The sequence below is a fragment of the Dunckerocampus dactyliophorus genome, chromosome 1 (genome assembly GCF_027744805.1).
Source record: "Dunckerocampus dactyliophorus isolate RoL2022-P2 chromosome 1, RoL_Ddac_1.1, whole genome shotgun sequence".
Classification (NCBI taxonomy): domain Eukaryota; kingdom Metazoa; phylum Chordata; class Actinopteri; order Syngnathiformes; family Syngnathidae; genus Dunckerocampus; species Dunckerocampus dactyliophorus.
Window position 1 is genome coordinate 9,013,526 of NC_072819.1, and position 27,116 is coordinate 9,040,641.

Here is a 27,116-nt window from a genome sequence, read left to right on the forward strand (position 1 = left end):
GAGTAAAATTCCCCTTTTGAATTACACAAATGAGCCTTAAAATTCATAAATATGTCTTAAAATATTGAAATGTGTGCATATTCTTGATAAAAAGTCACCGTAAAAGAGAAAATGTTTTCATGTTCCTTTAAGAACAATAAACGTCCCTGGACACAAATCAGAGCACTTCCCCTTTAAGGGAGCGAGGCTTCTTAGCGCTAGCAGTGGAGTCGACGAGCTGAGAGCACAGAGCCAACTGCCGAGAGGAAAAGTGAAATGTAAAGTGATTAAGGATCGCTAAAAAGATACTTACCGATACTTACCTGGTCGATGAGCCACCAGCATCACATCTTAGTGAGTAAGAATTGACTTTTGGTGAGTTTTGTTTTTGGAACTTAGTTTGAACTGTGTGTAGTTAGAGTGCAGGACTAATGTGTGTATGTGCAGAGAGCTACAAAGCACAATAGTTGTGACGCAGTTAATATTTTGCCCTTCTGAGAATGTTATATGTGAATATACTGTATATGTGCGAATATATATATATGGGGTGTGAGGTGGGAAAATGTTTATTTGTGCTATATGTTTGAGAATGACCAAAGTTATCCGTCCGTAGCCAACGCGATGGAAACGTTAGCCGCCATTTTAGGCTGAGGTGTATGTCATAGCCGTGTTGATATAAGCAAATGTGAACTTGTGATTTATGTACAGTATTTGGAGTGACTTATTATCTTCATGAGGTTTTTTCCGTTTTGTACCTTTTGCATTGGATTGAAGCACCTGTAAGAGTGTGGGAGACACCTCTACAGTGGAGACAAGATGGCGAGCCCGATCCATGGACTACAGTTCTAGAACCTTCGTCGTGATTACAAGTGAATCGTTTCCTATTGGTGAACATTGCTGCCAGTGCGGTAGGAACATTGACTCTTTTATTTTCCTCATCTCAACCCTATCTTTGGATTTCCTCATTTGGTTTCCACTTAAACATTTGATTGGAAGTCAAATACACTTCTGAACTGAGTAGAAAAAGACTGAAAAGTGTATCACGCTGTGTATCCTTCAAGATCTTTGCAATTTTGTGGTGAAAGTGTGATTTGTTTTGAAATTGATTTTGGGTTGAATCATACTTGGAATTGGTTCTTTCCTGAGCAAAGAGTTAACTCAACAAAAATAGAAATATCATTAGAAATTATTTAGCTGTTAACCTAACCTGGGAAAAGTACTCACAGACCGGTCTGATTGATAAAATAACTCAAGTTAAAATTAGAGACATTGGAAAAATAATCTCTCTGATTGATAAAATAACTCAAGTTAAAATTAGAGACATTGGAAAAATAATCTCTCTTTTATTTACGTTTCAATTTCCTGGATCACTTTATGCTGTTTATATTGTATGTTTTTTCTGAAATTTGTTGTTAGTAAATTGCCGGCTCAAACTTCAACTTTTGGTCTTTGGTCTATTTACACATTCTCATTCCACTCCTTCTGAACCTAGATCTGGTCCTGTAGTATTGTTAGTATATCGGTGTATACAAGTGCTACACAATCAATTAATAGAGAGTTAGAATAAATATATGTATACTGGAGAAAACATTTTGATTCAATCACACAATTCATGAGTCATTTATGGATGCAGGTTAAGTAGCAACTTATCAGTGATAATCATTGACTAGAATATATTTCTTAATATTGTTGAATTTGGTATAATCTATGTTTATTATTCTAAAGCTGTTATTATTGATTGTCAATGACTTCAAGCTGCATTAAGTGTTATTAATTTCCTTGTAGTCTAGATGATGTCATCTTCAGTATTTGTCCAGTTCCTTGATGTCTTCGCTCCATGTGCCTGGAATTTTGGATGGATGCATTTTATTTTTTTTATCGTCAAACTGTGACAAAACACCTCAAAGTGTGTCTATGAACATGATGAGCTCAGAAAGTAGACCTGTTGGCAGATATCAGAAATTACATTTTAACATCTGAGATTGAACACAATCTGCTCCCGGGAGTTGGTCATCCTCCAATTTGTTCACAATTCACAACAAATGTCCCCAAAGGAAATAAAGGAAATGGAAGTCACTGGGCTTGAGAGGCTCGCTAATAAAAGACATATACAAAATAAGTAACATTCTTCGGCGCATGTACAAGGTCTACATCAAAGAATTTTTTCCACCGAGGGCAACATAGTGAAAAATGAAAAGATGCAAGGGCCACTCTGATATTTTGTAAAGCAACACATACTGTAGATATGCTAAGAAGTTCTATGCTGTATATTTAAAAAAAAAACTACATCTCAGCTTTGTGATGTAGCTGGAAAAGCATATGAATTTCGGTCTTTGCTTTGTTTTATTCATTTTTTTGCTTTTTTTCTGAAATATTTCTTTTTTCTCAAATATTTATTTTAAAACTTTCTCCTTAAATAATCTTAATTTTCTACTCATTTCTTCTTTTTAATATTATGACTTTATTCTCGTAGTATTATACATTTTTTTGCAACCTCTTTTTTTTGATTGTTTTTTTGTTTCTCATAGTATTATGACTTGTAGAAAACAACCTTTTTAAAAATATATTTTAACTCTATGCTAAAATTACATGATTTTTCGTCATAATATTATGAGAGTATTCTGTAAAAATTGTGACCTTTTGTCTCATATGGCTTTTCGCTCTCTGTATTTTGACATTAGTCTCATAAAATGGCAGCTGTTTTTTTTTAATTGTCCAACTATTTAAACTTTCAATTTTCTTTTGGTAATTATGACTTTATTCCCATAATATTTACATTTAATTTTCATAACCTTATAACTTTTTCGTCAGCCTTATTTTCCAAAAATTTGTATTGTTCTTATTATTAACATTACTATATTATTATTGTCATTATTCACTGTTTTGTTTGTTTCTCATAATGTCTGTGTAGGCTCTCAGTCGTACAGGAGTTGTCCATCAAGGGAAAGGCTTCTTGAGACGTCATCTGTACTTCTGTGAAGAAGGTGTCGGACGTTTCGCTCCTTACCCGAAGAGCTTCGTCAGCGAACTAATAAGTGCTGGTAGCCTAGGCCTTAAGTACAGTAAGAGTAGGCGGAATTGGTGTGCCAACACCCTCCTCCTATTGGTTCCTTACACTAAGCCTGGGCGGAGTAGTGGTATAATCCTCTCCTGCTATTAGCACCTCCGATAGAAGGGAAGTGTCGCTCCCTGAGTTGGGTATGAACGACTCTGATACTGGCTCGTTAGCATCTATTGTTCTGGCTCGGCCCTGGCTTCACCTCATTTGCAAGACGAAGAGCTGTGGGTTTCGGTCTCAGTAACCTGCTGAACACAGGGTCCAAATTAAACCTCAAACCACCATTCCGATTCACATTGGACCATGAAGAAAAAATTAAAAGTCTAATTAGTGATGCCAACACATATGAGCAACTTAAAAGGGACCCATCCAGTAGGTATAAGAAAGAAATCATAGACTGTCTCCAAAAGTTAGAGAAGGAAGAACTAATTGACAGACAGATGTATCATAGGTTATACCCTGGGGAGGCTACACCATGTATCTATGGCCTTCCAAAAATTCACAAGGAAGGGTTTCCCCTCAGACCCATTGTCTGTAGCATTGACTCTACCACGTACAATGTAGCTAAATATGTAAAAACAGTCTTATCCCCATTAGTAGGCAACACTGAACATCATATAGAGAACACAAAAGGGTTTGTGGCGAGCATCAAAGACCTCAGATTGGAGCCAGAGGAAACTTTGGTGTCGTATGATGTGACTTCACTTTTCACATCTGTCCCCACCCCAGCAGCAGTCTCGGTGGTGAGGAAGACACTGCTCGAGGACTCAACTCTGCATAGGAGAACAAAACTTAGTGCTGACCACATCTGCCAATTGTTGGAAATTTGCCTTAACACTACATATTGTCAGTTTAGAGGGAAATTTTACAGACAAATTCATGGTTGTGCTATGGGCTCACCAGTCTCACCCATAGTGGCAAATCTGTACATGGAAGAGATGGAGAAACAGGCTCTCACATCCTTCTCAGGGACAAAACCAAGGCACTGGTTTATATACGTGGATGACACCTTTGTTATAATCAAAAAACAGGAAATTCAGTCTTTCACAGATCATATCAATGCGGTTGACACCAATATCAAACTAGCCTTCTTAGACTGCAAGGTAATTATAGGAAAGGACAGACAGCTACTTACAGAGGTCTTTAGAAAGGCCAAACACACTGACCAAAACCATCCACTACAACATAAACTAGGGGTTATTAGGACTCTCCAACATAGAGCGGAACAAACACCAACTAATGCTGAGGGAAGGAAAAAGGAGACACAACATGTCCAGAGAGCGCTCTCAACCTGTGAGTACCCGCGGTGGGCTTTTAACAAATGTCAAAAGAAGAGAGTACGGAAAGAAATCCAAAAGCCCACAGAAGCAAAAAGGAGAGGAGTGGTAGTCCCTTATGTAGCGAGGGTCTCCGAAAAACTCCAGAGGATCTTATGGCAACACAAAATTCTTACTTATTTCAAACCACTAAATACCCTGAGACAAAAATTAGTGCATCTTAAAGACAAGGCTCCAAACCAAAAACAGAGCAATGTGGTCTATTCCATCCACTGTAAAGATGAGGAATGCAAAGAGCACTACATTGGGGAAACTAAGCAAATGCGCCAAAAAAGGCTTTATCAACATCGCAGAGACAATTCTAGTGGTCCTCAATCAGCAGTACAGCTACACCTTAAAGCAACCGATCACTCTTTTCAGGACAGCGATGTAAAGATTTTGGCCAAAGAAAACAGATGGTTTGAAAGAGGAGTAAAGGAAGCTATTTTTGTCAAACAACAGAACCCATCATTGAATCGGAATGGTGGTTTGAGGTTTAATTTGGACCCTGTGTTCAGCAGGTTACTGAGACCAAAACCCACAGCTCTTAGTCTTGCAAATGAGGTGAAGCCAGGGCCGAGCCAGAACAATAGATGCTAACGAGCCAGTATCAGAGTCGTTCATACCCAACTCAGGGAGCGACACTTCCCTTTTATCGGAGGTGTTAATAACAGGATAGGATTATACCACTACTCCGCCCAGGCTTAGTGTAAGGAACCAATAGAAGGAGGGTGTTGGCACACCAATTCCGCCCACTCTTACTGTATTTAAGGTCTAGGCTACTAGCACTTATTAGTTCGCTGACGAAGCTCTTCGGATGAGGAGCGAAACGTCCAACACCTTCTTCACAGAAGTACAGATGACGTCTCAAGAAGCTTTTCTCTCGATGTTTCTCATAATATTAGAAAAATAACAAATTTCAAACTTTTACCTATTAAAATGATCATATTTTTCCTCATAATATTATGAGTTTATTCTTTAAAAATGTTTACCTTTGTTTCATTACAATACAACTTTTGTTTGTTAATATTTTGACTTTATTCTTATAAAATTACTGCTGATTTTTCCAGTTTTGCGGTTGTGGTTGTTTTTTTGGTTTAAATTTCTAGTTAAATTATATTTGAAAATGTACATAGCTTTACTACTGGATAAGAGTAAATGAAGCTGCTTTTTTGCTGAGTTTTAGCGGTAGAGGAATGATACTTCTGCCATTGGAAGGGCTAATAGTTAACTTTCAAACGCTGCTAAATTTGTTACATTAGTGTTTTGTTGTATGAAATTATTCATGACATACTGTATGCTGGTCTCAGACTCCCTGCTTGTGTTCCACTTTTGCCCCATTTAAGTGCCTGTGGTTAGAATTGTCTTCTGTTTTCCTAAAATTGGTTAAGCTTAAAACTTTTAGCTGATATTCTTCCAATTACGTTGATGTATCGCAAAAAAAACAATCAGGTTTTTGCCAGAATGTAGAAAGAAAACTGACTGAGCTCTAGCTTTGCTCCTTTTAATAACATTATTAATATCATACGTTTTTATTTTGCTGTACCTTCAGTATTTCATATTGGACCTTATCTTCCTTCCATGCTATTTCTGCTTTGTATTTATGGCACTTGTCACAGTCTATTACAGAACCATTTTACCTTACTTGTATTTTACTCTCTCTCTGTGATTCATATATGTACCACATTTGTCATGTTGTGAAACTACGTGGCAATAAAACTCAACTCTGCTCATTGCAAATGGTTTGGAATGTGATTATGTTAACTTTCATTTATAGTGTTTGAGGCTACACTCCAGACGGTCACTGGAAGGAAGGCTTGCATGGTGATTCGGGTTTTGAAACGAGTTGATTGGCTGTTCAGTGCTGGTTGCAACTTTGTATGATTGTATTCTGGTAGCGTTGGAATATGACATCAGTTGGTATGTGTCTAATGTTGGTCTGATGTTGATGTGTCATCTGGCGTTGGACAAAGACTCATGGTACCGAGGGAGTTCTGGTGGACGGATGTTGATGTTCACATGAGGGATGCCCTCCCCATTAGGATGGGATGCATGCGACCTCCCCTAAAGAGGCATACTGTAGATGACCAGGGCCTCAAAGTTGTTGGTTCTGGATGAACTTCAGGCCCCTCTGTAAAGTCACCAGGCTCTGCCTTGTTGAGGCCTTTGATGTGGTGGCTGGGTCCTCCTGGTTCTATCTGCTTGACATTCACAGTGGCTGCTGGCAGGCCTCCTGTGTGCCCCCGACAGCTGCAGAGTGGTTACTCATTACTGCAGAGGCTTGTGGAAGTTGAAGTGCCTGGGGACTTAAAGAAAAAATGCACTTTTTTTCCACTTTTTGGGGAATTTTGCCCATCAGCCACAATCCTTATGGGAGACATGGACCCACGTCTTTCTCTTTACTGTGCGTGCTAAACATCAAAACCGACTAAAAGAGGCAGGTAATTAATGCATGTAATGGAACACACCTATTCCGCCTACAAAAACTTCCTTCCTGGGTGCATTGATTTCATATAGCAACATTGAAAGAAACGCTACACATGGCGTTGACACAAAAACACATCAGCAGTGTCGGCAGCTTCAATAGCGTTACCTTTCGGATGTCGCCTGAGACATTATGAGCGAGGCACTGTGGGCGAGCGTGTGGTGAAGCTCGTCGCCACCCGGCTAGTAGCTAGCCGGTGTGGTGTGGCAAGGTGTCACTACTCCAATAATGTAGTTCTTCGGCAATAATAACAATGTAGCTTGGTTAATGTGCAGGTCACATTATGTAAATGTAGCAATGTTGGCGGTTTTTGGAGGTTTTTTTCAAAAGGCTTTATAGGCGGAATAGTTGTGTGCCATTCGGGGTCGCGGGGGTATGCTGGAGCCTATCATAGCTGACTTTGGGCGAGAGGCGGGGTAAGGATTGTGGATGATGCGCAAAATTTAAAAAAAAAGTGCAGTTTTCTTTTAAGGAAATTGTACTTGCTAGCATTCAAGTGTGTCGTTCCCCTAGAGCAGGCATGGGAAAACTTTTTGACTCTCTTGCCACTTCGGATTGTAAACTTTGGCCAGGGAGCCAGGATATCAAAATCCCTTTTTCCAGGACTATTTCTTATGGCGGTTGTTTTACATTACTGCATGCTTTAAGTAGGGCCCAATGATTTCTGCGTTAACGGAATTGGCCAATAAAAATGGAATCTGCTTGCTAACCAGTGTCCTGGTTTTGGCCATCCTACTCTATAATAATCTGATTTTCATTGGTTTTAAAGATCATTTAATGATCCTTTAGAAGTCAATACAATGTTTCAGTGATTCTGAAATTCTTGAATTCATAAGCAGATCTTGCTGTAGAGCACCGCCATTGTACACAAGATGGCAGCAAGAGATCTTCAAAACAAATCCAAAGAGTTTTGATAGACTAAACTTTATTTTAATTCGAAATTACATTTGGCATGGCACATCTGGGTTGTGTGCTTACTGAAGCTCTGACAGGAGAGCATTTAACCGCACATTTAAATCAGCCCTTAACTTTCAGAGTTGAATTGTCTATGGCAGGTCAACAACTAGCCTCGTAAGATGAATTTACATTGAGAAGATTGTTGGCACCAAAAGGAAACGTCCTAATAAAAGGCAAGAAAAGTGCAGTCCTGTGAGCGCTATGCCAATTCCAATGAACAAGGGACCCTTGGACCCTCTGCTCGTCATCATCTATCATGCTTAATGTGCTGACTGTTCAGCCATTCTTCCTCAGGGAAATAAACCTTTGATTATAGAGTCCGCTCGCTCGAGGAAGCGGGCCCATTCAAATGCTCATAAATTCAATTTGGGAGCCCATAAACAAGCGCCATTTTCAAGTCATTTTTGGTCTCCATTTTGGAATATGCACACTGTTATTTTTATGGGAAGCGAACACGTCTTTGATTAATGATCATCGTGGCAAAGTAGATGATTAATCAAGAGGGCGGCCCATTCCTATCTTTTCACCACATAAATTACGACTTAAAACCACTGACTTGCTACTTACAATAGTGTTGGCAAATGAATACTCCTGGAAAATGGCCTTCCTTCAAGAAACACTTGGAAGGCCTTCTTGCATTAATAATAACTGTTTTTAAAGGTTGTTATATTATTTTGTAGTTACTGTACTTTTTAAATACAGGTGGTCCTCAGGTTCAGAACGAGTTCCGTTCTTAGACTGTGACATTTATGCCTCAATGAGTTCCTAAGCTACTCACACTGTACACACAGTGTAACCCTAACCCTGAACACATGAAGGACATAGAAAATATGTCCCAGGCTAGTCTGGAAGGGCAAGCCCTTCTCCTCCCAGACCTCTTTGTAGCAGCCCACGGAATCCATGCCATGATCCCTCTCGTATGCGTTAGCATTCAAAAAAGCAGGTGGGACCAAAAGGCATGTCGCCTCTTTCTGAACTTTGTATGGTGTTCATTTTCACTTCCATGGTGATGTCTTTCATTTTCTTTGTGCACTGTTGCTAGGGAGACATGATGATGTGTAAAAAAAATGTATTGCATTACAGTTCTTCCCCGGTGTGGCTGCGCAGGTGCACACTGTAGTCTTCCGGCTAGCATGAGGCCCACTTTTTGCTCGTTTAAATGTGTGCCGCCCCCAACATTAAGCCGCGTGATGCTCCCATCCCAAACCTCCCCATGCTTTACAATACATCATTGGTAGGTGGAAATACTGTGAGTTACAATGGAAGAAGAGGGATTTACACTGTTTTCATCAGCCCCCGTGGGTGGCTGCCCCCTTGCAAACTCTTGTCATACATATATACAGTATTAGGTCAATGCCTGATGGAGATACAGTGGATTATGACAGAAAGAAGAATCAATATAATTTTTTTACTCGTTTAAATTTGTGCTGCCCCCAAAATTAGCCCGTGTGGGGTGATGCCCCCCCATCCCTAACTCCCTCATGCTTTATAGTAGATCATTGCCTGGTGGAAATACTGTGGGTTATGATGGAAAGAGAGAGATTTACGCTGTTTTCATTTGTGCCAACCCCAACATCTGCCCCCTCCCTAACTCCTGCCATGTTACGTTATACTGTATATTAGGTCAATGCCTGGTGGAAATACAGTGGATTATGACACAAGAAAGAATAAATACCATATTTGTTTACTTGTTTAAATTTGTGCTGCCCCCAAAATGAGCCCACATGGGGTGACACCCCGTCCTTAACTCCCCCATGCTATATAGTAGATCATTGCCTGGTGGAAATACTGTGGGTTATGATGTCAAGAGGGGGATTTACGCAGTTTTTATTTGTGCCACACACATCATTTGCCCCCGTGGGTGAATTACCCCCCCCCCCCCCAAAAAAAAAAAAAACTCCTGCCATGCTATATATTTTAGGGCAATGCCTGGTGGAAATACACTGGATTATGACAGAAAGACAAATCAATAATGTGAATCAAGATTTTTTTTACTCATTAAAATTTTTGGTGCCCCCAAAATTAGCCCGCATGGGGTCACGCCCGATATGAGATCTTTGCCTGGTGGAAATATTTTGGATTATGATGGAAAGAGAGGGATTAATGCTGTTTTTATTTGTGCCGCCCCCAACATTTGCCCCCGTGGGTGACCACTCCTTCCCTAACTCCTGCCATGCGGTATATTAGGTCAGTGCCTGGTAGAAATACAGTGACAGAAAGACAAATCAATACCATTTTTTTAACTCATCCCCAAAATCAACCCGTGTGGGGTGATGCCCCCACCCCAAACTCTCCCATGCTTTATAATATATCATTGCCGTTGAACTACTGTGGGTTATGATGGAAAGAGAGTGATTTAGAATTAATTTGTGCCAACCCCAAAATTTGGCCCCATGGATGACCAGCCCCTATACTGTTTATTAGGTCATTGCCTGGTGCAAATACGGTCGATTATGACAGAAAAATCAATACATTTTTTTTTTTTTACTACTTTAAATTTGTGCTGCCCCCAAAATGTGTCCCAATGAGGTGAAGACTGCCTTTCTTTAACATTATATTTTGGGAAAAAAAAATTAACAAATATTATGTAAAACCCATTTTATTTATTTTTCCAATGTTCAATAAAAACCTGTTTGAACATCTATTTTTAATGAAAACAACAAGCGTGTAGTACAACCAAGATGTATGAGAGTTAGAGAAGTTGACATCTCTGGTGAATAGATGTATTTTATTGAGAAGTTTTATGTCTTTGTTATGTTATTAGGTCAATATTGATTCTGAATATTGAATCAATATTTATCAATATTGAATCAATATTTATGTCTTTATGGTATTAGGTCAATATTGATTCTGAACAGCTCCAGATGATTTTGTAGTGTGGAGGTTTTTAAGTTGTCTGAACCCTTTATCAGTGAGTCGTTTCATTTGTGCTTGTTGCATCTGGCTGAGCACCAAATTTACAAGCAGCGCCGATCACCAGTGATCGAGTTACTCATGCTGGAAGTCACTAGCGGAATTGAAAATCAGGCGTATTGGGGAGATGATGTATTCGAAGATAAAGGGTTAAGTGGGTGTCTTACTTAACTTACTTTACTTTATTAATAATGGTATTGTGGCAACCTCGGAACAGGGGACCGGGGTTAGAACTCCAGTCAGGGTGAATGGCATTGCATGGCATTTTATTTTTATATATATTCACTGCAAAATGTATTAAAATGTATTAAAATGTCTAGACCTAACTTACCAAAAAATACAAGAGGTCTTAATCAATGGTCTGCCTCTCAACAAAGTTTGTGGATTTTTTTTTTTGCATAATCCCGCCTACTAAAAACAAGCAAAAACAAATCAAAGTCACTTTTGACATTAAACAGACAATACAAAACACAGAACCGAGCAGCGTTTATATACAAAGAGGGTCCGGGTGAGTGTGTTTGTTTGTTTTTTTTCGCTATCATTATCTACATCCTGGTCTGTGCAACTTCTTTCTCCTCATCCGAGCTGGAAACAGAACTTCTCCTTTCTTCATTACGACGCTCGACCCAGTCCTTCCCAGCCTCCTTCTTCCATTTGTCATCGGGTTCCATCTCACTGAACTGAGCTTCAATCTTGGCTGGGTCAATGTACGTGTAGAAGTAGGCTACGAAGGCAAAGATGATGCACACGGCCACCAGCAGGGACGCAAAGAGAATGTACTCGGCCCACTGAAAGATGCAAAGGATACATTTTTGTGGCAGTATTCTTATTGTTTAACATTATAATATCTAATAGCTTGCAGTAATACTTAAAGCACCCACCTGATCCGGAAGTGTTGCAGCCTCAGCAACAATGAGCACAATGATGTTACCGAAGGCAACGGTTAACAGCCAACCTGCCTGCAGCACCGACTTCATGTTGCTGGGTGCCTGGGAAAAGAAGACACTTCTTTGAATCATTGCACAAAATACTGTGGCTATATGGATACAGATAGTAAACTATTTTTGTTTCAGGGACAGTGGTGTATAATAACAAAGTACAATAGAGCCCTGCTTTTCAATACAACCAGGGACCACCTGCAAATACTGAAAAAGCGCAAGTAATTGATACTCCCATTTAAAGTGTCTATTTTTCACATGCAGTTCGGTATGTCTCATAGCACATAACTATAGTGCGTTCAAGGACAATCTCAAAACAGCATAAAGACATAAACGTGTGAAAATTGTAGGCTTTTTATAAATAGACATGTATGCTGTACATTTTACATGTGTGTTTAAATTATTTTATAAATTATTACCGACTTAGAGGGAATTAGATGTGGTTTCTGTGGAAAAAAGATGCCAATTTTCGGAGAAAACAAACAAAGTATTTTTTTTTTTCACCAAATTTGGTGAATTTGCGAGAAATACTGAAACACAAATGGTGCAGGGATCCATAAATACATAAAGTGCTCAAAAAACACACACTCCCCTCCAAAGGTTTGGGAACACCTGCAGGTGTTGGAAAACTCCAGCAGACTGAGTAAGTCACATTTCCGAAAGATGCTACTCACCATGTCAGATTCTTCGGTATTGTCTTCGCCGCATTTCGTAAACAGTTGTTTTGATAAAGCCCATCAGATTAAGGAAAGTTTGGGACTGAATGTGTATTACCAAAGGGTGCTTCTACCATCAGCTGTCCTGACTATCTTTCCTCAACCCAGACTGGGGACAACAGCAGCACTGACGCAGATCGAAAGAAACAAAAAGTCAAAACCCCAGAAGATGTTCGACCGAGGAAAAGCGTGCCAAGGTAGCAGTAAGTAAATCCACATTTTTTTCTACTAATATATATTCTTAGAATCTTAGAATAATTGTATGGGTTCTGATGCCAAATTTTCAAGGCCACCTAAACAGGGACTGCTGCTCACTCGTCTTGTATCTTGCAGTCTTTGCATACGTCTGTCAGTGACAATCATTGGCAGTCGTACAACATTACCTTCTGTATTAAAAGATAATCATCGTCTCACATTGGTTTGGTTTTATCCACTTCATATGAGCAGTATGGGTGAAGCCCATCTGACACACATATCCTGACCAGGGGATAGTAAATATTAAGGGTGTCACGGGACACTGAACCCAGAAGACAAGACACACAGCACAATGAGCACAATGAAAAATATATATGACTGGACAGACAGACTCTAACTGAGTCACCAAACAATGCAGCTGCGTTTTGAAATGTTTATTGTCCCCCAAATGATTGACATATTTCACTGTTGTGGAATTGGCGTTTGTGATGTATTTTCTCACAGGAAATTCATACTGTCTGTCAAACGTTTGCAGCATTTCTGGAAATGCTGTCTTTTCAACCGTATTAAAAAGCAGCATTTCTTTTGCGACGACTTTCTGTAACGCACACAAGTTTGTGCTGTTCTGTTTGTATTTCCTTTCTCAACCAAACATCTCTGACTGTCACGACGAAGGCTCTGCATGTCAGTTTTTTTCCTATGGGAAAACTGAGTCGATGGTGGTTTTCAGTGGGCAAGTTCACTGTGTTTCCTTTTTTGCCACCATTTTTGAGCATGGCTCATTCATGTTGATGGGCTCACATTGCTCATTTGGTTGAAATCTGAAATATTCCCACAAATGCTGTGGCATTTGGGTTTGCAAGGATCTTTTTCCCGCCTAACTGCTACTATGCTACCTTGCATTGACCCTCACGAGGCTACACTCTTTTTGACTGTATGACTGATAAGAGGTCATCCATGCCGTTGTTTTATGGAACAAACAGTCCAATGCACAGAGTAAACCCGCTTCCTTCCTGTTTGGAGGCGAGAGAAGAGGAAAACAGACACGCATGCACCCAGCAATATATCGAGGCCGGCAAAAATATTTACTTCATTTTTGTCTCAGGTCTAGTGCCCGTGAGATGTCGTGACACCGCTAGTAAATATGAATCTGTTTTTTTCCCTCCTCATCCTTGCAGCACCCCAAGACAATGCCTCCCAAGGCCCATGAGGCCCATATCTAAAACAGCCACTGTCTAAACAGTTTTTTTGATGCATGCAATGAATACCTGTGAGTAGGAGAATTCCAGGCCCGTAACAGAAAAGACCACCTCTCCTGCTGTGATGAGGAAGTACTGAGGAATCTGCCAAGCCATGTGGATGGAGTTTGGACTGATGTCCATTACTACACGGATGTCTTGTTCACACTGGAGGACACAAAATCACTCAGATCAAATACTTCCCAAGCACAAAAAGTGTCTTTAAATATGTCGTTACATTTGGTCCAAACACAAAAGTTGGCGGGATGACCAAGGTGTAAGAACTTCCAAAGCCAAGTTGCTGGTTGTAGACACATTCCCCTCCTGAACTGTTCTTGATCAGGAACTGTGCACTGATTGAGGACATTTCTCACTGATTCTCATGTACGATCAGAAAAGAAAAGACCGAAAAAATCCTTTCTTACTTCCCCTGTGGCACTGCAACATATTTTGACATGTTGGAAGCCCAAACCCCATTGAAGTCCAGATTGCCAACGGTTATATTCAAAACTGAGTCGAGGCTGTTGAAGAACCTGCAGAAGGATAACAGTAATTACAACTGTTGCTGTATCAGCACAAGCTTAAATCATTAGCAACTTGCCTTATTGCATTAGCTCCCTCTTCCGGCTTGACTTTGAGGTCTTCAAACTGAAGAATAAAAAAAATATCTTAAGTGAATTTAGACCTAAGACATGTTCCCTTGTCCCCATCGGCTGCTGGCCTTGCTCACCTCTAGAGGCCGGGGCTGGGGCCCGTCCTGCATGATGACCACAGTATTCCGGGATCCATCAGCTAAACTGATCGGGTAAACGGCACCAGGGCCCAGTTCCAGAGCAAACGGCTCATCGAAGGTCAGGTAGTCATTGCTGGCCTGATGTAGCACAACCCATAGAAAGTCAAGTGACTTGCTTTTAGTCCAAGTGGGTCATCAGTACCAGGGGTTTGCTGAAGTACCGTGAACGCGCTTAATTGAAGCGACTGTGACCCAGCCTTGAACTCCAGTGGCTTGTTCAGCATGTTGAGGAACTTGACTTGGCTCACGCTGCTTGATGGGAAGGTGGGTAAGGTTTGCTAAACGTGGATGGGAGTGGGAGATAAATATGTGTGAAAGCAGTTTTGGCATGTTTTGGGTTCTCCGGTGTGTGTGCGTGAGATTGTGTTTTCACCGCCATCACACTCACATCAATCTGGATCTGAACAAGGGCTGCGGAAACAAACGCCAGAGCAGCAAAGAACATCCCAACGGTCATCTTCCTCAACGGACTAAACACACACACACACACACACACACACACGCATGCACGCATTAACAGAGAAGGTGATCAGTAGTGTTCTTGGCCAGAGATAAATCTTTGACTTTTTGAAGATCAGCTGAAAAGATGTGACTTTTAGAGGGATGAAAGGTAACAAGTGCTAATTTGACCTTCTTCAGAATTCTAGGTGGTGGGTGGATCGATCCGGATATCGATAGTATAGCTCAGTGTTTCTCAAGTGGTGGGTCGCAGACAAGTCAAAAATATATATTTTTTCAAATATTTGTATTTAATTAATGATATAAATCAATTGAATTGAATTCTTGGTCTAAGATAAAAGACTCTCCGTTTTCTAGCTTGATCTACCATCTATCCCTCTACTCTATTATGAAATTATATATATCTGGTAGTCAAAATTATATATATTTTTATTTTAAATGTTTTAAACAATTTCAGAATATTTGTTTCAAAATTCAAAAAAATACTTCAGGTCACATGAAATATATTAATATAATTTACATACATTACAAAATTATATTAAATATTTTGGTGCATTTTCATATTATTTCAAAATATTTGTATTTCAAAATGAAAGATTCTTCAGACATAATTAATTTCATTTTGTAATTCTTATCAATTACAGTAAAATATTTAATGTAGCATTTTGAAACACAAACATTTTTAGTATTAATATTTTTTGTAGTTGACATTCCTCCTCTTAATATTGTGCTGTTAAACACATTTTGCACATATAATTGCAAAGCAATTATGCTTAAAAAAAATGGCGTGTTTTGAAGGCTCTTTGAACTAAAACTAAATTAGCTTGCTTTTACCTCTGTAAAAGTGGGTCACATCTTCAATGGGAAAATGTGGATCCCAGGATGAGACCAGTTGAGAACCCCTGGCATGGATACCATTGGTATTATCAGTATTAGATGAATGCTAGCAGGAGGAGATTCATATTTTTCAGTTCTCTTCTACATTTATTTTCACAAATATATGTGTGTGTTGTTTGTATTTCTTGTACCTCTGGGAATAAGTGCTTGGACACAGGCAGATTTTAGGGACAAAAAACTAAATGACTTGAATGACAGATAATCCAGTAACCCCTCGTTTATTGCAGTTAATCAGTTCCAGACACGACCGTGATAAGTAAATTCCTGTGAAGGATTTCTTATTTAGAAATGTAATATTTTTGTAGTTAGAGCATAGAAAACCTGTTTATGATCTTCTAAATACGGTTTTTAACATTATTGGCACCCTCGAGACATGAAATAGCACCCATATAGTCACCTTTACACACCTGTTAGCCAATATAGTCGACATAACAATAGAAAATAAGACATAATATAGACTTACACGTTAGCATTGGGAGAGTTCCTTGTTGTTATTCTGTTGACTTCCTGCTCTGTACAGCACATCCTGCCATGGCTATTGTCCCATCAATGTAATGTAATGACCCTTAGGGGCATTATTATTGTGTTCATGTTATTGTGCTTGTGTATGTACATGTCATCATAACGTCTTTGAATGTGTTTTCTGAATTCTTAATATTTGTATTTTAGTTCATTTAGCAATTGTCATGCTTGAAAATGCTTAATTTGGGCAATATTTATGGAAAATTTGCTTAAATATGACCTTTTTCTTTTTTTTTTTTCTTTTTTTTTTACTAATGATAGGATGTATTCAACCATGAGAGTGGTTATTTTATTAATATATTTTTGAAAAACGCACCACAGTTGTGAAAAGCAGCCTCAAAGCAGCAAAGTTAATATATGATGATAAGTCTTTGCTGGAATGACAACAGGTAAGATGTGTGGGTTATGTAGACGCAAATTGGAGAAACGCCTTCTCCGGCAGCTAGCTGAGACGATCCAGCTAGGCCAACTAGGCAGCAAAGGCTATCCTGTGGCTCAGATTCCATCTGTTCTAGCGATCATTATCACCGTTAGGGGTGAATACTTATGCTTTAAAATGCGTTAAATAAGTGTGTGGGGCTTATTTAGGGCTTAAACCTGGGTTGTGCATTTAGTTTCCGGTAGCTTCCGTGAACAATGGCAATTGCAGGGAAAATTGGAGGGTTCTGGAGCTTAATCTAATCTAATAATTACAATAATCAGTCTTACTGCAAATGTTGATCCGAAATCCAAGGAGAAACGTCTATGTCGAGCTAGCACGTGGCTTTTTTGGGACGAGGAAGAGCGAAATTGTGAAAAATACAATTTTGGGGGGGTGTATCAATTATGCAGAGTTCACAACTAAGTTTGTTCCTAAAAATATTTTGTTTTCCTAAAATCCTTGTCTTGTGATTTACTCTGATTATAAACATGATAAACACATTAAAGGCAAAAATCACCAAATCATTCAATGCTCTTTAAAAAAAAAGTGTCTTTATAGGAATGGTATTGGCCCTGTATTTAGTTGGTATCAAATTCCTTTTTGACTTAATATTTAAATACTAGGGCCGTCAATCGATACAAATATTTAATCGTGATTAATCCAATATTGTCCATAGTTGACTCATAAGAAGTATTTATAATAAGTAGGGATGTAAATCTCTTTGTGATGAACGATTTGATACGTTTCTTGATACACAGGTATGATGTACGATAAATTATATACGATATATTTTAAAAATGGAATGAGTCGATACAGTGTACAAATTCTCGTCTTCAGTCATGGTCACGTTGACACAATTCCCCCAAATAGCTAGTAACGAGCAGCTCATAACCCAAATTTTAGCTCACAGTTCAAAGCAAAAAAATCAACCGAGACGACTCGCATCTAAAAAACACTCGTTAGTTGGGTCACTCGTATGCCAAGGTAGCACTGTATAAATAGCAATATAAAATACCGGCAGTGCTCCTGTAACTTCTCACTTCTCTCTGGTGCAGTTAAATTATGTGTTCCACATGTCTCTTGTTGTGTTATTTTCGTTTGCACCGTGAGTGAGGGAGGCGTTTGGTTGGATGACCTCCTGTTGTTTGTGTTAAAGGGTCAAAGTAGGTGTTTTTATGTTTTGTAACAAGTCATGACAGCAACACTCACGTGAAGTTTAAATTGCACTTGGCGATGAGCGGGTAGACTACACTGTCGACGACTGGCACCAAAATCAGGATCAGGATGGGGTTGACCGTCTGACAGGCCAGAATGGTAAGTTAGATGGAAAAACATCCTGATAAAGATCCTGACAAAACCGCTCACCTGCATCTGGTCTGGCTGGATTATCAGGATTCCCTGTTGAAAGCAGACATGTTTGTAAAACCTTGTTTTTCAAACTCAAACAGGAATACATATTTTTAAAAAAACACTTACAAAGTCACCGTTCATGGTAGTCGCCTGGAGGGTCCATCTGGATCCCTGTGGAGTACACACAGTTTGCTTTTGTTGGCTATATTTCACACAATAATACAGTAAACATATTGGTGGGGCGGGTGTTCACCTGCTGGTCAAAGAGAGCCCAGAACATTGGCAGCGGGATATAGAGGAACAACACCTTCAGCACCATCTTCACCTGTGCGATCAGGAGTTTCTGCAAAAAGATAACAAGCAGGGGAGAAAATGTGATTCTTGCATGTTAGTCAAAAACAAACGTGTCCAAAGTGCGGCCCGGGGGCCATAAGTGGCTGCAGCTGTATTTTCATTGGCCCTCGGCGTATTTAAAAATGATTGTTGAACTGGGAAAAAAAAAAATTAAAACAGCAAAAATGGAAAAATCATCAGTAATTTTACAATAATAAAGTCAAAATATTAAGAGAAAAAAGTTGGAATCTAACGAGAAAAAGTGATAATTTTAAGAGGAAAATGTCAAATGAATATTTTGAGGGAAAATAATGTTATTTTAGTAGCATAAATGTGAAATATTAAAAAAAAATTTTTTTAAAGTCATAATATAACAAGTAACAAACAAAACAACAAATGAATTAGGTTGCGGGAAAAGTTATGTTATGAGAATAACGTCAAAATATCGGAATAAAGTCATAATTCTTTGAGGAAAATTTACAAGAGGAATGCTGAAATACTGTGGCTGGAAAATAAAAAATAGCAAAAACAAATTAATTTGACGAGAATAAAGTCAAAATATTAAGAGAAAAAACTCGTATTCTAATGAGAAAAAAGTTGCAATTTTATGAGAATAAACTTGTATTATGAAAAACAAACTAAACTTTTTTTTAAAAATCAGGTTGGGGAAAACGTTCTAATATTATGGGAATAAAGTTATAATGATAAAAACATTTTTAAAGATTATTTAAGAAGAAAATGAGAAATGTTTTGAAAATAAAAAAACAATAGCACAAATGGGGCAAAAAAAGCAAAGACTGAAGTTCATAGTAATAATTTCTCACATTTAACTCATTTTCTTCAAATTGAAGGTATAAATTAAATGGTGACTCTAAAGAGTAAATCTAAATCTGAATGTTAAAATTACAGTCCTCGCAATATCGTGGTCCGATTATCGCTCCCTCGCTATATCGCGATTTTTCAGAAATTCATTAATTAATAAGGCTGTTTTGTGGTAGACTATCGTCTATTATTAGTCAAAACATATTGAATTACAAGTGATATGTAGTATTGTAGTCACTAGGCGGCAGTAATGACACAAAACATTGAGACATTACATTACCTTAACACTGCATGAAGTCATGAAGTCAGCCTTGACATAATAGAGTGGAAAAAAAAAAACGTTCTCCTCCCATTCCATGCGGAAGTGGTAAGTTTTTGGCTTCTTAAGTTTAGAAGAAATAAATTCAAAGCTACCTGGTTAGTTCGTTAGCTTGCTAGCTAGCGGCCGTCTCGAGTCCCTGCAGCGTAAGTGTTGCAATGTGGTGTAAACAATGAATAGTAGAAGTGTACAGGTGACTGTGGGGTGTTATTTAATGTCTACAGGGCTCCAATAATGTTAAACACCGTATTTAGAAAGGTTTTTAGAAGGTTTTTTTATGCTCAAACTACAAAACTATTCATTTTATTAACATTGAATACTATATCACAGAAATTAATTTAACGCAGTGGGGTCTGGAACCAATTTACTGCTATAAACGAGGGACGACTGTAAATGTTTAATCTAAAGCTAAATCTCACTATGAAATCTAATGTTAACTATATATATGTATATATATGTGTATATATATATATATGTTTGTGTATATGTGTATATATATATGAATGTGTATATATGTATATATATATATGAATGTGTGTATATATATATATATATATATATATATATATATATGTGTGTGTGTGTGTGGTTAACATAAATATAAATTAAATGTTAAATATTAAAATGGCCCACACAGACCAGCCCACGTTTTTGAGTGAATCTTCTGATCTTACATCATATTTCTCTTCAGCCCAGTCCATCCAGTGCGCTCTTTTAGGGTAGTGTGGACCACGATGCCTGAAGCGGTTGTTAATAGCAAACTGCAGGAGAGAGCAAAATATGTGAATATTGAGTCCATGCTTTAAATAATATGATAACAGTACTGTTTTGTTGAATCAAGGAGTCATAAGAGTTAGTCTTGAAAGGTGAGCGTACCCAAATGCATTTGCAGACTTTGACCATGATGTTACCCTGAGGAGCAGCTTTGTTGTACATTCCACTTCCAATGATGAATACAACTACACACACACAAAATATGCATGAAAATCTTGGCATGAAAGTTGTATAGTATGTCAGTGGAACTACATTGTACTCATAGTGCAGGCGTGTCCAAAGTCTGGTCCTCTGCATATCCTAAACACTAAACACGGTCGCTTGTTTACAGCATTCTGTGTTACGACGCTTCATGGTAACAAACGTGGTCCCATTAATTAACCAATTAATTTTGGTCTGTAAACACAAGACTTGCTGGAGAACTAGTTACAGTATGCCGGCGGAAGAATACAGTGTGTGCTGCTAAACCGCACTGAGGAAGAACAATATCGCTTCTTGAAAGGATGCAACTTTGATATTTTGCAAAGCAACACATGTAGATATGCTAACAAGTTATATTTCAAGAAAAAACTGCATCTCAGCTTTGATGTAGGTGAAAAAGCCTATTATTAAAGGGATAGTGTGGATTTTTTGACATGAAGTTGTATGACACCCCCATCAGCAATGTAGTGCATCAACAATGACTACCACCACCTCGTCCCGTGAGCCAAGTTCCGGTCGGATTTCGGTGATGAGGAACGTAGTTCCGGTTAGATGGTGGGGCCACCTAAGTAAAGAGTTTGGCTTCTCTCCAGCTGTCAAATTGAAACCAATGAGGCTTTACAGACCAGTGTTGATTCTTGCAGCAGTACGGGACAATGTTTATTTTCTTAAAATTACAGGTTTTTTTTTCATTTATGCTGCTGTTTTTTGGTGTAGTTTTCTTCGCTGCTGTTTTTTGGTGTAGTTTTCTTCACATAATTATGGCTTTATTATTATAATAATTTGATTTATTCCCGTAAAATTACAGCTATTTTTTCATTTCTGCTATTGCTTTTTTTAATTTTCCAATTACAGTATTTCAACATTCTTCCTTTATATTGTCTTCTCGTAATTATGATTTTATCCCCATAATATTTTGACGTTATTCTTGTAACATTATAACGTATTCCACAACATAATTTTCCAAAAATGACAATTTTATTTGTTGTTTTGTTTGTTTCTCATAATACTACCACTGTAAAAAAATAAATAAAAAAAATAACGTCTTCCTTTAATATTTCAACTTGCTATGCTACTAAAATGATATTATTTTTCCTCATAAAATTAAGAGGTTATTCTCCTAAAATTCCAACTTTTTCTCATTAGATTACGACTTTAATAACAAATTATTGCAGATTTTTTTCGATTTTTGCTGTATTTATTTATTTTTTAGTTTTCTAGTTAAATGATTTTAAAAAAATGTTCCACGGGCCAATGAAAAAAGAGCTGTGGGTCGCACTTTGTAAATCCCTGCATTAGAAGAACAGTTTGCATGACCTGGTTAGCATGTTTTTCGATTACTGCCGTAAATTTACACCAAAATTTTGCTTTGGCTTGCGTACATTTTCGAGTTCGGCACACGTTTTGGCATGTTGTTAATACACTGTGTGAGTTTAACTGTGTTCGCAATATATTTTTATCACAAAACATCCTTGTTAGCATCCTATTAGCTTGCTAATACGTGGAAGTCAGCTTCGCTGCCCGTCTATGATGTCATCAGCGATTGACTCTCAAAAATGTTAACACAAAACACATTTCTAAAACACATTTCTATAGTTTTACAATTATAGTTTTACATGTATAAAAAAATTTGAAATGCATATACTGTAAATGACGAATGAAAGGAATAAATTCCGATTCAAAGTTATTGAAGACGCGATTGTTGCCAAAGACACAGTGTGGCAGCGAGATCAACACGGACACCACCTTCCTGTTTTGCCATGAGTTATTTCTCTAAGTCAATAGTGTTTCTCACTTTCTTTATCCATTTTCTTTGGGTTATTGTGGGGCGGTGATCAAAAGAAAAGCTGGGACTTGAATTGAGAAGCACTACTGAATTCAATAAATAATTTATGTCAAAACAGGAAGGTGTTTTTGTGTGTAAAACTGTAATTGTAAAACTGTAATTGTACTGTAACTATAAAACATGTTTTGTGTTAATATTTTTGCCTTTCTCGAAGGGATTCATTGGATTGACAGAGTCCGACCTTCTGGAATTGATTAATGATGCTAACCAAGTTTCCACTGTATTACATAAAGCATTAGAATTGTGAAATGGCTTTAAAATAGCGTCACATCACTTCGCAAGTTAAAGTCAAGCGCAAAGCTGTATCAGGTTCCATTAAAGTGGAGGTGATGTGGGTTCTTCAGGATTAAAATCAACTGGGCTCTTGATGGTTGAAAATTGGCACTAGCACAGTGATGAAAATTTTATCGAATGACACGGATGGGTTCTTACTCAGAGCAACCACCATGAGGGCTGCAGGGACTCCAAAAGCCAACGGATAGCACTTCTGCTGGCTGTGGATTCCACACTCCTGAGCTGGAACGCAACACACACACACAGAAAACAAACTCATTATATATTCCGGCTACCGCGCGATAGCTACATTCTCTTTGAATCTGTCCATGCATACCTCTGAGAATGGGGGTAATGACAGTGGACAGCAAACTGCCTGCATTGATGGAGAGGTAGAAGATGGAGAAGAAAGTGCTTCTCTGCTTCTCCTGTTGGACATGCAAACAGTCAAGAAGCAACCTGACGCATTGCGAAGTTATCTTTGGACTTGGCCTTGGACAATGTTCTAAAGCCACTGAGACAGATGTTCCTATTAGTTAATAAGCAACTCTGCACAAGGAACAGATAAGTGAGTTAAGGAGATAGTGGTCATACGTTGCCTTGGGCAAAGTATGTGTGGAAATATTGTGTTTACAAAGCAGGACGCCTCCTGGAAGTTACCATCAAATGTTTTCTAAATCTGCCTTTGTTAACCTTTTAAACCCTATGGACCCCAGTAAAGGAGGCTTTGTGTTGCTATGGAAAGTACGATGTCACATTTGCATCGATATACACATGATGCATCCATGTAATTGCAAGTACGTCAGCTAAAACTCACTGAACCAGCAGCATTTTCATTTAGCCGGTAGCAGAGAAATGTACATTTATAGGACCCATAAAGATCTTTACTTTGATACCAAGATCATCCATGTAGACCTTGTACATGCACAGAAAAACTTGACTTATTTCGGATATGTAAATGTATATATGGTTAAACTGGTTCCAGTGAAATTTATTCCAACTTTCAGATGGACTTCTGGGACGTTCTCGACTTGGAGACTTTAGGATTAAAAGTATTGTTTCTGTATCTGTATGTGTTTCTGTATTGTGGCATTGAATCGATCGCAATCGGACTGTTCAGGTTGTCTTAGAAGACGTTTCCCCTCTCATCTGAGCAGGCTTCATCAGTTCATGGTCTAAGACTAGGTAGGATAGCTCTAGTCTGACAAGATAGGACTGGTCTAGTCTATGGGGTTGGTGCAGAATCCAAAGTATTTATCCTCTAAAGGTAGAGGCATATCCAGACAAAAACTGTTTCACTCTGTCACGGTGCAAAACGACAGTTGTTAAGATATAAAGGAGTGAGGCCTGTCGGTCACCTTGTTAGCATTCTATTCAGAAGTAACAATGGTCATAAATGATAGAATCTTTTAGGAAGGGATAAAAGGACAGCATTGTATGTGGGGGAGAGGTGGTGTCGTAGACTGGCCTCCTGTTCAGATATGGTTTCCCAACCTTGACTTGATGGCCTCCCTTATTCCTCTTTCAAACCATCTATCTTCTCTGCCCAGAATATGTATATTTTTGTCCTCAAACAGTGTTGTTGTTTCTGTAAAAGCAGTCTGAGGGTTTATAATTCATTTTACGGTTCAGGTTGCTGACCTGGTGGTCTTCAAACTGGTCTCCACCAAAGGCTGACACACAGGGTTTGATGCCTCCTGTTCCCAAGGCAATAAGAAGCAAGCCAACCATGGCGAGAACTCTGACGGAAGAACACAGTCAGTCAGATTTCATCTTGGTCGGTTGTTGTGTTACACCCATCCAAGCACTCACATGTGGAAAGTCATGTCATCCGGGTTGCCGTCCCTGTTGGCGTCTGTGATGTCATGGATGGCGCTGACAGCCAGGACCACCTGCCCCAGTGCGTACACAATGGACAGATACACAATAGTTCTGCATGGGGGCAACAACGAGGAGGTTAAGGACCCTCATTTTCAGGATGCCATGACATGGAGTGCTGTGACACTCACTTGAACTTGCCGAGCCATGAATCGGCCACAATGGCGCCCAGGATTGGGGTTAGGTAGCACAGGGCAGCAAAGGTGTGGTAGATCGTCGTGGCAAAGTCATCATCCCACCTCAGGAAGTACTTAAAGTACAGCACCAGCACAGCTGCAAACAGGGAGGGAGACTTTAGAATGAACAGGGACAAATTCTCAGGACATTGAAATCAATCGGAACTGGACTGTTCGGGGTGTCTTTGAAGATGTTTCGTCTCTCGTCCAAACAGGCCTCATCAGTTCACGCTCAAAGACTAAATAGGACAGCTTCAGTCTGATGAAGCCTGCTCGGATGAGAGGCGAAACCTCTTTTGAGATGACCTGAACAGTCCGGTTAAAAAACAAAGCGACTCACCTCGCATGCCATAATATGAGAAACGCTCGCAGAACTCATTGACCACGATGAAAAAGATACTAATTGGGAAGCCGCACACCGTAGCCTGGAAAAACAGAGTGATGTGTACATATAGTAGCATAGACAAGGACAGGGACAAGTCCTGTTCTGTATTATCTCATAAGAAACCATCACAACAACACCTTATATGTCCGAAAATCATACCTGTCAACATTTCCATTTGAAAATAAGGGAACATAAGGGAGACATTCTGGTCTCTCCACCAGGATCCCTTGTATATACACTCCTGATCAAACTTTTTTAAGACCATTTGAAAAATTGCAAGAGTTAAAATTTTGCACTGTTGAATCTTCAGAGGTTCTAAGTAGAGCTTCAAAATGCAAAAAGCGAAATGGGAATAAGACAAAAAAAATGACCAAGCTACAAGCATTAAAGTGAAATAGGCTGCTCATCAGCTGATCAAAAGTTTAAGACCACAGGCTTTAAAAGCAACAATCTTGGCAAAAATGTAGATTCAATGTAATTTTCTGTCAGGTATTCACACTGTCATGATCTCTTCTCTTCTCTCTCTGGCAAAGGCAAAAAAGCTTTCTCTCTTTGAACGCAGTCGGATTGTTGAGCTTCATAAGAAACACCTCTCACAGTGCACCACTGCTGGTTGGAAGCAGAAAGATAGTCATTTGAAACTTCTTTGAAGATCCTGAGTGTTATGGAACAAAAAAGCCAAGTAGAGTCAAAAAAATGTCACTGGCCCTGAGCCGGAGGATCCGATTGGCTGTCCGTCAAGACACGGGATGATCCTCGGCCCAAATGAAGGTTGTTACTGGTGCATTCCAATACCCATCAGACAGCATCTGCATGTTTTCCACACGGCACAGTGGAGGGGGAGCCATTATGATCTGGGATGCGTTTTCCTTCAATGCAACAATGGAGCTTCAGTTTGTGCAGGGTTGTCAAACGGCAGGTGGCTGTGTGGAGATGTTGCAGGGGACATCCCTCATGACTGAAGGCCCTCGTCTGTGTGGTCATGACTGGCTTTTTTAACAGCACAATGTTGCAGTTGACAATTCCCACCTGACAAAGGACTTGACTCACTCTTTTGGACCTTCCTGCGTGTTCCCCTGTTCTAAATCCAATTAAGAACATTTGGGGATGGATGGCAAGGGAAGTTTATAAAAATGGACATCAGTTCCAGACAGTGGATGCCCTCCGTGAAGCCATCTTCACCACCTGGAGCAACATTCCCACTAGCCTCCTGGAAACACTGGCACCACGTATGCACAAACCAATTTTTTAGGTGTTTAACAAGAATGGCACAGCTGCTCATTACTGAGTCCTTTTTTTTAACATTTTATTTCTACTTTAGGGGTTTCCAGGTGTTTTTTGAGTTATGGTCTTAAACTTTTGATCATTTGATGAACAGCCTATTTCACTTTCATGCTTGTCTCCAAAAAATTGCATTGCTCAAAAACAGTTTTTGTGCATTTTGAAGCTCTACTTAGAACCTCCTGAACATCCAACAGTGCAAAATGGAAATTCTTGCAATTTTTCAACTTCAAATTAACACTCTTATCAAGAGTGTATGTTCTTTTGTTCAATAAAGTACATTTGTGGTACTGAGCACAAAAAAGTGTGTAGTTGACGAATGCATTTACCTTGATTAACATAACATGTATGTAACATCACACATCTTTGGTATTAATTAATAGTGTTTTAGAAAAAAAAATCCATCAAAAATAGGTTGTGGATTTGGGTTTTTGGGCTAAATATGCAGAATGTGCAATCTTTAAAAAAAATAATACTTACACTTTTTGCCTTGGGCTTCCCCATGTCATCTTTTTTACCTGTGAAAAAGAAAAGAAATCAAGACAATCTGAAAAATCTGTGTTTTGTATACATTTAATCTTAGCAAATACA

The 27,116-nt window shown here is 38.9% G+C and overlaps 2 protein-coding genes and 1 long non-coding RNA gene across 3 annotated transcripts; 2 read left to right on the forward strand and 1 right to left on the reverse strand.

Moving 5' to 3' along the window:
- Window positions 1–209: 209 nt before the first annotated feature.
- On the forward strand, window positions 210–2,942 carry LOC129181210 (uncharacterized). Its single transcript, XR_008570396.1, has 3 exons — window positions 210–354; window positions 754–887; window positions 1,765–2,942. It is a non-coding gene; the product is annotated as an uncharacterized LOC129181210 (long non-coding RNA).
- A 379-nt stretch (window positions 2,943–3,321) lies between these two features.
- LOC129193046 (uncharacterized) lies at window positions 3,322–5,023 on the forward strand (the record flags this gene model as incomplete). The annotated part of the gene is made up of 1 exon (XM_054797804.1): window positions 3,322–5,023. A coding segment is annotated over one exon (1,632 nt), but the record flags the coding sequence as incomplete, so codon positions are not given.
- A 6,230-nt stretch (window positions 5,024–11,253) lies between these two features.
- Window positions 11,254–27,040, reverse strand: slc15a1b (solute carrier family 15 member 1b). Its single transcript, XM_054776033.1, has 22 exons — window positions 27,006–27,040; window positions 25,200–25,284; window positions 24,815–24,956; window positions 24,618–24,737; window positions 24,447–24,546; window positions 23,143–23,233; window positions 22,965–23,048; window positions 20,588–20,670; window positions 20,386–20,472; window positions 18,491–18,580; window positions 18,364–18,408; window positions 18,253–18,285; window positions 18,097–18,185; window positions 14,977–15,058; window positions 14,750–14,866; window positions 14,526–14,666; window positions 14,397–14,443; window positions 14,221–14,328; window positions 14,034–14,148; window positions 13,826–13,963; window positions 11,590–11,697; window positions 11,254–11,496 (listed from the first exon to the last, which is right to left on the reverse strand). The coding sequence occupies exons 1-22, from the start codon at window positions 27,027–27,029 to the stop codon at window positions 11,254–11,256; spliced, it is 2,172 nt and encodes a 723-aa protein (XP_054632008.1). The 5' UTR covers window positions 27,030–27,040.
- Window positions 27,041–27,116: the final 76 nt, after the last annotated feature.